This window comes from Pocillopora verrucosa, chromosome 4 (assembly GCF_036669915.1).
Source record: "Pocillopora verrucosa isolate sample1 chromosome 4, ASM3666991v2, whole genome shotgun sequence".
Lineage (NCBI taxonomy): Eukaryota > Metazoa > Cnidaria > Anthozoa > Scleractinia > Pocilloporidae > Pocillopora > Pocillopora verrucosa.
This window is the reverse complement of record NC_089315.1, coordinates 29,041,219-29,055,233: the sequence shown is the minus strand read 5'-3', so window position 1 is coordinate 29,055,233 and position 14,015 is coordinate 29,041,219. Positions and strand designations below refer to the sequence as shown.

The 14,015-nt window shown below is 37.4% G+C and overlaps 2 protein-coding genes and 1 pseudogene across 2 annotated transcripts; 1 reads left to right on the top strand and 2 right to left on the bottom strand.

Moving 5' to 3' along the window:
• The first annotated feature begins 11 nt into the window (after positions 1-11).
• LOC131785215 (uncharacterized) lies at positions 12-1,569 on the top strand. The gene has a single exon (XM_059102061.2). The coding sequence runs from the start codon at positions 12-14 to the stop codon at positions 582-584; it is 573 nt and encodes a 190-aa protein (XP_058958044.2). The 3' UTR covers positions 585-1,569.
• A 276-nt stretch (positions 1,570-1,845) lies between these two features.
• LOC131785181 (uncharacterized) lies at positions 1,846-8,034 on the bottom strand. The gene is made up of 7 exons (XM_059102020.2): positions 7,854-8,034; positions 6,163-6,225; positions 3,967-4,247; positions 3,603-3,717; positions 3,181-3,217; positions 2,710-2,836; positions 1,846-2,313 (listed from the first exon to the last, which is right to left on the bottom strand). Exons 1-7 carry the CDS (start codon positions 7,939-7,941, stop codon positions 1,846-1,848), a joined length of 1,179 nt encoding a protein of 392 aa, XP_058958003.2. The 5' UTR covers positions 7,942-8,034.
• Positions 8,035-8,595: 561 nt separating this feature from the next.
• On the bottom strand, positions 8,596-11,089 carry LOC131785183 (uncharacterized skeletal organic matrix protein 5-like; annotated as a pseudogene).
• Positions 11,090-14,015: the final 2,926 nt, after the last annotated feature.

Below are 14,015 nucleotides of genomic sequence, written 5' to 3'. Positions count from 1 at the left end.
AAAGTAGCAATATGGCAGACGAATCAACCTGCGAACGGGAGAAGGATCTATCTGACAGTGACTCTTGTGAGAGCTTTCAGGACTCAGAAGAAGCACCTGATAGACTCTCAACTTCGTCAAAGCAAAGTTCATTAAAAGATTCAAAATCGATCTCATCAAAAGTCAAGAAAGATTGGAAAAGGAGGTTTCGCTATTTATCGTACAAGGACTTTTTGGTTCAAACGAGGTCGTTGATCAGCATGAACGATAAATCAATCGTTAAAGACATTTCTGCAACTGCGTCAGAGAAAATTAATAGGAGAGACGAAGAAGCGGAAAGTATATATGCAGATGACAAAGGGTATTTTCGGGGAGAAATTTTCGAAGAACTGGAAAGTGATGATAACGTTGGTTTTGCTGGTGACGTCTGCAAGCAGCTGAATCTGTTGCCAAATATGGATGTCTCTGATCATGAGCCAACTACAATAGATGATGGTTCTTTAAGGACCGATTTGCAGACAGACTCTTTTACTCCAGAGATTGTCGTTGTTCCAAGTTCGCGATTTGTTCGTGAACTAAAAGTTGAAAAATTTAATATGAATTAATTAGTAGCAAATTATTTCAGATAGGTGCATTAGTTTGCCTTCTTTTCCCTGAAAAATACGGTACATGAGTTTTTTTTTATCTTTCGGTGTATATCTTTACGTATTCGCGTTTTGTATTTCAGTTGTCTAACGATATATATGCCATTCTTGCTTGAAAATGTTGTTTCAGCTTTCGAAGTGTAAATAGTAAAGAATGCATTTGTCAACAAAAGTTAACTAAGAGTAGAAGACAGTTGGGACAGTAAATGCGAAATATTATGCAAGATGTCACCTAAAATGATATGGCGCGTAAACCTTAGAATAACGCAGCTTTAATGCATTCTGGGAATGCAGCCTTTACCTTCAGGGTCGGAAGATGAAGCAAATGTTTTCTTGCTTGAAAACGTTGTTTCAGCTTCCGAAGTGTAAATAGCAAAGAATGCATTTATCAACGAAAAATTTAACGAAGAGTAGAAGACATATGGGACAGTAACTGGTGAAATATTATTCAAGATGTCGCCTAAAATTGTACGGCGCATAAACCTTAGAATAACGTAGCTTTAATGCATTCTGGTTCTGCAGTCTTTACCTTTAGGGTACCGGTCGGGATAAATCGTCATCCACTGAATACGGATGTAATCCTTTACACCCTAACATCAGTATCCATAGTCTCTATACCCTTCTCTATACATTTCCTTTAGTACTGACAAGGAGAATTTGTTTAACAATCAAAGCTTCTTTGGTTGGCGATAATTTGCTTTATTCTTATGATCTTAATGAATGATTCAGCTGTATGACTGTAAGGAGAAATTAGATGCTGGTCACTCTTAGGGTTTAAAAAGTTAAACCCATTCTATATATAGAACTTTTTGCCAGCTACAGCTATTTCCGATAGCCTACGTTATCGATATGTTTGGAAGCGAGCCAAAAACTGGGTCCACTGAATAAAGTCAACAGTGAATGGTACACTTTCCTCGTAGGTTATATTAAAACAGCTGGGAAAAGATATCTCTCTTTTTGTTTTCTATCGTTTCCATTTTGCTTTGTTTATTTGCGTTTTTCACTTACAAACACACATGGCATAAGAAAAGCTGTACAAAGCTTTCGCGAGCATCATACATTCTAGTTTGCAAGACTCGGATGATAGATGCTTAATCGCAGTGTTCTCAAGGCGTTCATATACACAACAAATTTTATAATCCTGCGTTTTTACACACTGTTCTTAGATGACTTCATCTTATCTATTTTGGTGCTGTTTTAAAATTTATTTAAACGCAAATCATCACTGAACCAAGATGTAGCACAGGGCTCTGAAGGAATGGAGATCACCGCAAGCTGTGCTGTCAAGACCAAACCCCATTACAGAGTCACATGTATTGCAGTCGTTTTCGTTGTTCCCAAGGATTCCGACTCTTGCTCTGCGATGGATGGTCTGGGTATTGAATCCTTCCTTATTGCAGTTGGGCTGGAGATGAGCCTTTGAATCAGTGAGCGCTATCCACTTGTTCCTACCCAGTGAAGTGGACCGATACCGACCATCAGCAATCAGAGAGTGAAGAGAGGGAGCCTGGCTGGTGATAAGAGTGAAGTTCATCTGTCTGTTAACCTTCATACCGAGACAGACCTTGGAAAAGAGAGTGTTCCAGTAGGTCGGTAACTTGGCTTCTTGTGAATCGAAGCCAGTCATTCCACCAGACGGGTTGTATTCGTTTTTGTCAGTCCAGTATCCCGAACTGAACCGAAAAGTGCTCTGTGAAATAATTGTATTACAATAAATAATCAATCCGATGCCAAGAGAAGCATCGAAAGAAGTAAGCAAGAAAATTGTGCATTGGGATTCAGAATTTATTAAAGTTACGCGCCTCGCACAATTTTCCGTTTGAAACCGCCTGTTTTTTTTATTATGAGGGAGAAACGGAAGGGTGGAAGAATATTTGACCTGCACCGCATCTGCGCAATGTTACATACTTTGCTATGATTCTTCGTCGCCAAACCAAAACATTTTGCTGTGGCACGAAGCTCGACTCAAACTTGTTCGAGATAAATGAAGTGAGACATCTGTGGTTAAAGATACCTGAATTCTATACTTCAAATTGGTGAGTGATGTATTTTTCTGCAGACCCTTCAACAACAGGTATCAACCTACCTTGTTGCCATCAATCTTCATAACTGGTGTCCATCCACCATTTCCACATCCAAAATCTCCCATTTGACAGAGAACAGAAGTTGTATTCGAGCCAAAGTGTAAGGTAACCAACTCGCTGGCGTTCGACCTGTTCGGGGAACCAGATCAGTTTTAACAATCTCATTGATTTTTATTTCCCCAAAATCTATTTGATCCAATAATTCTTAAATCGATGTTAGGTTTTACGCATTATAAATGACAAGAATAAGCCCTGAATATTTTACTGAAGGAAATTAATTTGGAAACACAAGAGAAGATGATTTCTGACGTTAACTCAACAGATAACCCCTTTTTTTAATTCTTAATTCGCCCTTTTAGTGTCTAAAGTAAGAATTTAACTTATCACCGACTGCATCCCAATCTAGAGTTAAAGATTGAATTAAATATCGAGCTTTTCCCTATTCATTTATATAAAACAAGTTTCAAACTTACTTGTATGAATTGTATGCATCTTTACAGGACTTGAAGCCTAAGTATGAATTAAAGAATTGCGTGTTACAAATGATGTCTCCGGCATGCAGCAAGGGTAGGAGTTTTCTTTAAATCTTCAACTCTTGTTCGCCACACACCGTTGAAGTAATTAACAATTATTAACTGAAGTGATGGTGAATATCCATTCCTTGCAAGGGATGTACAGTGCTGCATCAAACGAGTTCGTCAGAGGAAGCCTTTGATAAATTTCAGTTAGGAAAGAGGTCAATTGTAGGCCCGACGCAATGATCACTCAATTGGCTATATTGTCGTTCATATACTAAAAGCAAACTGCTCTTGGGGCAAGGCAATCCCTGGATAGAGAGCCAAATTTTATGCAAATAAATGCTAATGCAACCTGGCAATTGCAAGTAACGTCTAACCTTTCTCGCAGAATTCTCCAATGAAGCCTTTCTTGCAGAGGCATTCAAAGATGCCATATTTGTAACTTGGTACACAGGTCCCTTCATTTTTGCATGGCGAGGAAGAACAGGGAGACTGAGTAGAAGAAGAAACACTTAATAGTTGAACAAAGATAACATGAGGGTCTGTTTTAAATAAAATTTCACTCATAATAGAGCCTACTGCTAAACAAAGGATATGCAGTCCTTTCATGTGATAGAGTAAAGAGGTAAAGAGTAAGGTTTCAAATTAACCCCCCTCGTTGGCTCAGGCCTTACAGCGAAGCTTTAGGCCTCTTAAGTACTTAACAGTACACATTTACAATCTTTAAAGAATAGCTGTAACCTTAATGACGAAATGATGGGAGCTCTTGTTTCCAAGGAGTTCAGTGGAGTTTCTGTATTTGTCAGAAGAAAGCAGCTCGCACCAAAACTTTCCGTCGATTCCTCTAGACGCGGCCAGGTTCACAGAAAAACATGACGTATGACTGAGGCACTTAAATGCACATTCAATGCTATCATCCACTGTGAAGGATCCAATTCTGGGGACGTTCAGATAACGGAATTCTTCTTTCACAAACACATGCTGTCGAGCAGTTGGTGGGGGGCGGTAGATATCATGGCCACCTGGTTGAGGCAAAAGGTAGTATATGTCAGGCAAACTCTACCTTGAATAGCGTCAAAACTTGAAAATACTCTAATTCCCAAGACCCCCTATCAATAAGAGATTATTTAATAGTTGAATCAATATCAAATACTCCGAGCTAACATCTCAAGAATTGCATAACAGACAGTTAGGAGAATTACTAATGAGATCTTGGGGGTGACTGGGTTAAATTTGCAAAAACCTTTTCTTTTAACGCAACCGATGCCACATTCAAAAAGGTCCGTAAAATACACTTACTATGAGCAGTCTTCTATCTAAATCTAGAAAGGCTGCCACTCTTCATTTGTGATAAGAGAATACAAACTTAGAAAATTATATCAAGGTGAAATAGAATGAGATAAACGAATAGAGACCCATTTTTGACAAATCTTTACGTGGCGTCATCTACATAAGCATACGAGAAGTCTTTACCTTAAAAAAAACTGGTTTTAAGATGACTTTTTGTGCAGTATCAAGTTCTCATGTTTTCCTGCTTCCGCCATAGCAAAGTTTTCATAGAAAACATAGATAAACAGCTCTTTTTTGTTTCACTTTGGACTTGTGAATAATTTATGATTGGATAAATGAATGGTCCGTGAGTGGATGTGACTACTGTTTATATAAAGAAGGGATGCAATTCAGTATAACTCGCTAATTTGTGGATCGTGTGCTTACTTTCTCGGAGAAATCAATTGAAAGGGATTTTACGGACAGTTGACAAGCTTCCACTTCCCCATCTATGAAATATATGTAGGGGATTTCGTCGTTATGGATTCAAAAGCTGACCCTCTTACTTTATTTTTTGTGGCCATGCAAATCATAACATTGATATTTTAACATATTTTGATAAACTTTCAACAAACTAGCTTTTAAGTAAATTAGAATTATTTGAATGAGACATCACAGGGAATGCATACGTGATGATGATTATTTTAGCAAAGTATACATATACAATATACAATGCAGGTGCTCCCAAAATATTGGTTTTAAATCTGAGTGCTCGATCGTTTGCTTATGGTATAATAGATGATTGACTTTGGGGTCTTCGAATTTCACTACTTCGCGTGTAGAGAAAATAACGTAACTGTAAGATTTCAATTTTCCAATCATACCGATTGAAAATGTAGGGAAACGTGTAGGTAAAAAAGACCCACAGCTATATTTTAGATAGTTTAAACTGAGTTGCGAAATAGTTTAAAACAAGTCATGACAGGACGGAAAACGCGTGCACTGTAAGTACCTCCCGCTGTCCCATACAAAGCCTTAGAAAACTTTTCTAAGGCTTTGTATGGGACAACGGGAGGTACTTACAGTGCACACATTATCCGTCCTGTCATAATGTTCAAATTCGTGAATAATTCACAAATGTCACCATGACAGAGTGAAACTCTTTATGCCCAAAGACGGAAGTTCTCTATGTGTAGGGTTTAACTCAAACTACAGCATGAAAATTAGGCAGTGTGTCCTATTCAAAATTAAAAACTTGCCTATTCGGAAACTGCACCGAGAAAGAAACCATTCATTCTATTCTGAAAACGTCTGAGGCTCGATTGAGGTCAGAGGTTTGAGGTTCGCTTCCTCAGTCATTGGGACTCAGAATTTTTTGTTTGTCCTACGCTCGTGACAAGACGAAAAAACATCTTTCTCTATTTCTTTACCGAGCTCAAAACTTACCATCTCACTTATTCTATTTCAAAACTGTTTATATTTTACATAACATGGATCTTCGGAGGATGCATGCTCAAGATCCTCTGGGGTCATTTCGTGTCGACGTCTTCGACAGCAAGGAAGACTATCGAGACAATTTTGATGAAACTTGTAAGGTACAGAAATGATTCAAATAACTGGTTCCGAGTAGATTAAAGATACGTTTTTCAAGAGACTCCGCATACTAACCTTGAGAAGCAGCTGCCTGGAGGAGCAGATTAGGCCAGATAATGAAAAGCGAACAAATAACACCTAGAAACATGGCGTAAAAGGATGTAAGTCCATAAGGGCACAAAAGTATTGAGTTAATGAAAAACCAACTGTTATTGCAACTGTGATAAAGCTTTTGCGTGCCGATTTCAACTGACCAATCAGATAACTTTTATGACGGCAGCTGCTGCGCACATTTCTTCTGTACGTATCACAAGTTGATATGTTACGTGAGGTCTGTTAAACTTTAATGATTGTTGTTTCCACTTTGATTACTGTTGAAGTAAACCTTCGATAACGTTATTAACCCAGTAAACAATTAGGATCACTTGCAAAATCCTACACAACGTTTCGTCCTTACTTGGTCTTCAAATCATTGGTTGATGGCTTGCGCGCGAGTACTTTTTCTATCGTCGCCTTGAGTTTTTATTTGCTCCTTTCCATATTTGATCGAATAATTTTTGAAATAAACAGTACCATAGCTACCAGAAACATAAGCTTCTGCTAAACAATTAGATTACGAGACCGAGACTTCTATCGAGCATAACAACTGGTAAGGGAGAGGCCCGAATTAGGTATCAAATGTAATAACGATAATAATGATAATAATAAAAGTAATAATAATTATTATTACAATAGCAGTAATAATAAAATAATAATAACGATAATGGTTTACTCAAAGGAGCCCACGAGATGGCTCGTCACCTATCAAAACTATCTAGACTCTTACAGTTACATGAAATAAAATGAATTTAAACTGATAGCAATTGCAAAATCAAATTAAATAAATAAAAATAAGGTGCCTATAACGCGTCAAAACGCCTTTCAAAATATTAGTAAATAATAATCTAATTATCTTAATATAAAACTACTACTTGTTCAAAGCTTAACAACGAGACAGGCCCATGCTTATATTTTATTTTATATATGCCGCAAACTGTTCGGCTTCTTACTCTAATTACTATGTATTACAGAATAGATAGCGAGAAGCGTAGCCAATCATATTGCAGCAATTATACTTGAACGCTGCTAGATTTATGCTAATTCACATATACCTTGGTAAACACTGAGTGCCTAAATTTTCACCCTCTTTTAAGTTATGAAATCTTCCATATCGAATCAGAGGCATCCCATTCGTATAATTTGAGAAATGAACCGCTGATTTCAAACAAAGTTTGAAAGAAGAGTATCGTGACGGTTAAAGCCTCAGAAAGTGCGCTTAAATTAAACAGAAAAAAGGTAAAACAATGAAATGAAGGTAAGAAGTTTTTGACTTGAACTTTCGTGTAATTTTCATCACTGCAAGCTTTGTTAAAACCTAAATATAACGCTCATAGTTGAAGGTCTATCGATGTAAATGATGAAAGGTGAAAAATGAATTATTGATTGAGATAAAACTGTAGCTAAAATGAATCATTGATTGAATAAAAAAGCAATTTTTTACATAGTTCGTTTTTTTAAATTCGTTAACTTATGTTTTGCGTCGGGGATTATTGAAAAATGAAGCGGATCGTCAACTATAACCAGGTTAATTAAAAGTATATGAAGTGTAGCGGCAAATTTTGTCGAAACACTGACGTTTGAAGCCAAGCCATTTATCTATGCTTCGAAAATCAAGCCTCGAAAAGTCAGCGTTTTCAAATTTCTTGGTAGTCTACATTTTCACTAACCTTCTGCCTTGAGGATCAGTTCAGACCAGATAAATAAAACAGAATAAAAAAAAGAAACATTCGCGGCGATGGCCCGTGAATCCACCATCGAGGTTTTTTAGGCGAAAATATCTAAAACCGTCGTTTCTCCCTCAAAACAAACTGACTCTACTGTCGTTAAAACATTTCCTTAATCTCGTTGATTTTTATTGACTGACCAATCCGGCTAGATTATCCTACGGCAGGTGCTAACTACGTTTATTTTTTTTATGATCTTACTGAATGATTCAGCTGTATGACTGTAAGGAGAAATTAGATGCTGGTCACTCTCAGGGTTTAAAGAGTTAAACCCATTCTATATATAAAACTTTTCGCCAGCTACAGCTGTTTCCGATAGCCTACGTTATCGATATGTTTGGACGCGAGCCAAAAACTGGGTCCAGTGAATAAAGTCAACGGTGAATGGTAAACTTCCCAGCTGGGAAAAATATATCTCTTTTTGTTTTCTTTCGTTTCGATTTTGCTTTGTTTATTTGCGTTTTTTCACTTACAGACACACATGGCATAAGAAAAGCTGTACAAAGCTTTCGCGAGCATCATATATTCTGATTTGCGAGACTCGGATGATAGGTGCTTAATCGCAGTGTTCTCGAGGTGTTCATATACACAACAAATTTTATAATCCTGCATTTTTACATACTGTTCGTGGATGACTTCATCTTATCTATTTTGGAGCTGTTTTAAAATTCATTTAAACGCACATCATCACTGAACCAAGATGTAGCACATGGCTCTAATGGAAGAAAGATCACCGCACGCTCTGTTGTCAACACCAAACCCTACTGCAGAATCACATGTACGGCAGTCGTTTTCGTTGTTCCCAAGGATTCCCACTCTTGCTCTGCGACTGGCCTTGGTATTGAATCCTTCCTGGTTGCAGTTGGGCTGAAGATAAGCCTTTGAATCAGTGAGCGCTATCCACTTGTTCCGACCCAGTGAAGTAGGCCGATACTGACCATCAGCAATCAGAGAGTGGAGAAAGGAATGCCTGGCTGTTGATAACGGTGAACCTCAACTGTCCGTTAACCTTCATACCGAGACAGACCTTGGAAAAGGGTGTGTTCCAGTAGGTCGGTAGCTTAGTCTCTTGTGAATCGAAGCTAGTTGTTCCACCAGACGGGTTGTATTCGCTTTTGTCAGTCCAGTATCCCGAACTGAATAGAAAAGTGTTCTGCGAAATGATTTTATAAGAGTAAATAATCAATCGCATACAAAGATAAGCATCAAAAGTAGTAAGCAAGAACATTGTGTATTGTGATTCAGAATCGATCAAAGTAACGCGCCTGGCAAAATTTCCCGTTTAAACCGCCTCTTTTTTATTTTGAGGGGGAAGAGAAAGTAAGGTGGAAGAATATTTGACCTTACCTGCAACGCATCTGCGCAATATTAAATACCCCGCTATGATTCTTCGTCGCGAAAACCAAATTATTTTGCTGTGGCACGAAGCTCGAGTTAGGCTTTAAAAGTTAGGGGTATGAGAAAAAGTAAAGGAACATTTCACAACAAAAGGTAACAACCGACCTTGTTGCCATCAATCTTCATAACTGGTGTCCATCCACCATCTCCACATCCAAAATCTCCCATTTGACAGAGAACGGAAGTTGTTTTCGCGCCAAAGTGTAAGGTAACCAACTCGCTGGCGTTCGACCTGTTCGGGGAACCAGATCAGTCTTAACAACTACATTGATTTTTATTTCTCCAAAATTTTTTAGATCCAATAATTTTTCAGTTGATGTTAAGTTTTACGGATGAAAAATGACAAAAATAAGCCCTGAATATTTCATTGAATGAAATTAACCTGGAAACTGAAAGGAGAAGATGATTTCTGACGTTAACTCAACAGATAACTCGCCCTAATTCGCCCTTTTAGTGTCTAAAGTAAGAATTTAACTTTATCACCGAATGCATCCCAATCTAAAGTTAAAGATTGAATTAAATATCGAATTTTCCCTCTTCATTCATATGAAACAAGTTTCAAACCTACTTGTATGAATTGTACGCATCTTTACAGGACTTGAAGCCTAAGATGATTTCTGACGTTAACTCAACAGATAACCCCTTTTTTTAATTCTTAATTCGCCCTTTTAGTGTCTAAAGTAAGAATTTAACTTATCACCGACTGCATCCCAATCTAGAGTTAAAGATTGAATTAAATATCGAGCTTTTCCCTATTCATTTATATAAAACAAGTTTCAAACTTACTTGTATGAATTGTATGCATCTTTACAGGACTTGAAGCCTAAGTATGAATTAAAGAATTGCGTGTTACAAATGACGTCTCCGGCATGCAGCAAAGGTAGGAGTTTTCTTTAAATCTTCGACTCTTATTCGCCTGACACCGTTGAAGTAATTAACAATTATTAACTGAAGTGATGGTGAATATCCATTCCTTACAGGGGATGTACAGTGCTGCATCAAACGAGTTCGTCAGAGTAAGCCTTTGATAAATTTCAGTTGGGAAAGAGGTCAATTGTAGGACCGACGCAATGATCACTCAGTTGGCTATGTTGTCGTTAATATACTAAAAGCAAACTGCTCTTGGGGCAAGGCAATCCCTGGATAGAGAGCCAAATTTTATGCAAATAAATGCTAATCCAACCTGGCAATTGCAAGTAACGTCTAACCTTTCTCGCAGAATTCTCCAATGAAGCCTTTCTTGCAGAGGCATTCAAAGATGCCATTTTTGTAACTTGGTACACAGGTCCCTTCATTTTTGCATGGCGAGGAAGAACAGGGAGACTGAGGAGAAGAAACATTTAACAGTTGAACAATGATAACATATGGGTCTGTTTTAAATAAAATTTCACTCATAATAGAGCCTACTGCTAAACAAAGGATATACAGTCCTGTCATGCGATAGAGTAAAGAGTAAGGTTTCAAATTAACCCCTCCTCCTTGGCTCAGGCCTTACAGCGAGGCCTCTTAAGTACTTAAGTATACACATTTACAATCTCTAAGGAATATCTGTAACCTTAGTGACGAAATGATGAGAGCTCTTGTTTCCAAGGAGTTCAGTGGAGTTTCTGTATTTATCAGAAGAGAGCAGCTCGCACCAAAACTTTCCGTCCATTCCTCTAGACGCGGCCAGGTTCACAGAAAAACATGACGTATGACTGAGGCACTTTAATACACAGTCAATGCTATCATCCACTGTGTAGGATCCAATTCTGGGGACGTTCAAATAACGGAATTCTTCTCTGACAAACACATGCTGTCGCACAGTTTGTGGGGGGCGGTAGGTATCATGGCCACCTGGTTGAAGCAAAAGGTAGTATATGTAAGGGAAACTCTACCTTGAATAGCGCCAAAACTTGAAAATACTCTAACTCCCAGTTAGTTGAATCAATATCAAATACTCCTAACTAACATCTCACGAATTGCATAATGAGATCTTGGGGATGACAGGATTAAAGTTGCTGAAACCAAAAAAGTTCAAAAAGTTCTGTAAAATACATTTACTATAAGCAGTCTTCTATCTAAATCTAGAAAGGCTGCCATTCTTCATTTGTGATAAGAGAAAATAAACTCAGAAAATTACATCAAGTTGAAATAGAATGAGATAAACGAAAAGAGACCCATTTTTGACAAATCTTTACGTCGCGTCATCTACACAAGCAAATTTGGTCCGTTGAAAAACAATTTTTCTACGAGAAGTCTTTACCTTAAAAAACTGGTATTAAGATGACTTTTTGTGCAGGATCAAGTTCTCATTTTTTCCTGCTTCTGCCATAGCAAAGTTTTCATAGAAAACATAGATTGACGGCTCTTTTTTGTTTCACTTTGGGCTTGTGAATAATTTATGATTGGATAAATGAATGGTCCGTGAGTGGATGTGACTACTGTTTATATAAAGAAGGGATGCAATTCAGTATAACTCGCTAATTTCAGTTGTGGATCGTGTGCTTACTTTCTCGAAAAAATCAATTGAAGTGATTTTATGGACAGTTGACAAGCTTCCACTTCCCCATCTATGAAATATCTGTGGGGGATTTTGTCGTTATGGATTCAAAAGCTGGCCCTCTTACTTTATTTTTTGTGGCCACGCAAATTATAACATTGATATTTTAACATATTTTGATAAATTGTCAACAAACTAGCTTTTCAGTAAATTAGAATTATTTGGATCTTTGTCACGTTTAATGTAGTAATTGCATTATTATTATTTAACGGGCCGACAAATCATTATTAAGATGCGCCATTTTAAGAATGAAGATAGGGAGACTAATTTTAATCATCCTGGACGCTTGTTACGTGATTTTCAGCATCATTTAAATGCGAGGCATCACAGGGAATGCATAGGTGATGATGATTATTTCAGCAAAGTATACAATATACAATGCAGGTGCTCCTAAAACATTGGTTTTAAATCTGAATGCTCCATCGTTTGCTGATGGTATAATTGATGATTGAGATTGGGGTCTTCGAATTTCACTACTTCGCGTGTAGAGAAAATAAAGTAACTGTAAGATTTCAATTTTCCAATCATACCGATTGAAAATGTAAGGAAACGTGTAGGGGAAAAAAAAGACCCGCAGCTATATTTTAGATAGTTTAAACTGAGTTGCGAACTAATTTAAAACAGGCTAATGTTCAAATTCGTGAATAATTCACAAATGTCGTTATGACAAAGTGAAATTCTTTATGCCTAAAGACAGAAGTTCTCTATGCATAGGGTTTAACTCAAACCACAGCATGAAAATTAGGCAATATGTCCTATTCAAAATTAAAAACTCGCCTACTCGGAAACTGCATTGAGAGAGAAACCATTCGTTCTATTCTGAAAACGTCTGAGGTTCGATTGAGGTCTGAGGTTTGAGGTTCGCTTCCTCAGTCATGGAGGCTCAGAATTTTTTTTGTCCTACGCTCGTGACAAGACGAAAAGACATCTTTCTCTATTTCTTTACCGAGCTCAAAACTTACCATCTCTCTTATTCTATTTCAAAACTGTTTAAATTTTACATAACATGAATCTTCTGCGGATGCATGCTTAAGATCTTCGGGGGTCGTTTCGTGTCGACGTCTTCGACAGCAAGAAAGACTATCAAGACAGTTTTGATGAAACTTTAAAGGTAGAGAAATGTTTGAAATGATTGGTTCCGAGTAGATTATATTTTGTAAAGGAGTCTTAAAGTATATCAATTTGCTTCACACGAGAATAATGAGCAAAGTTAAGTAAGATAAAGTTGGCTCTTTCAAATTTATGGAAGCAGGTTATTCCCAATTACTATCTTACATGCTTGCCTTGAAGATACCTTTTTTAAGGGACTCCGCACACATGCTAACCTTGAGAACCAGCTGCCTCGAGGAACAGAATAGGCCAGATAATTAAAAGCGAACAGAAGAAAACTAAAAGCATGGCTTAAGAGGATGTAAGTTCACAAGGGTACAAAAGTATTGAGTTAATGAAAAACCAAATCTAATTGTCTTAATATAAAACTACTACTTGTTCAAAGCTTAACAGCGAGATAGGCCCATGCTTGTATTTTATTTTATATGTAACCACAAACTGTTCGGCGTCTTGCTTTAATTACTATTTTTTTTTAAGGGAACTGTAACGAATCCTGCAATCTGATTGGTTCTTTACCCGGTGAGTATTTTTTCTATCTCTGCCCAGGGGCCACAGTAACGCTTTTGTGAATCGCCGAGTACATCCCAAATTTCGTTGCCATTTTTCATAAATATATCTGATTTATCCGGCTGGGCAGTATTTCTAAGCAAACACGTCGGTCACTACCTCAAGCCGATAAATAACTTATGAATCCTCTCTTTTCTCTCTCTCAAATCACTTTGGTTGATAGAAAAATATTGGTTTCAGAATGAATTTGCAGCTGTATAAGCAATAGTGTCATTACGTTGGTTGACAAGCGGCCTAAAAACCGTCTGCAATTAATTTTAATCGTTCACAAAAAGTACCTAGAAAGTTAAAACGTGAGGTAATTGGTTTCAGTTAAACTAAACGATGGAACTTTCATTCATTTAATATCTGAATTTTGTCAAACAATTTGTTCGTAGTGAAAGAGCGAGCGAAGTTTTGAATTCAGTTCTACAACAACTATACGCTCTCGGTGAGTCTTTCCGAGTCCGTTAAATTTGGACATTTGTACCGTAAATTGCACAACAGAA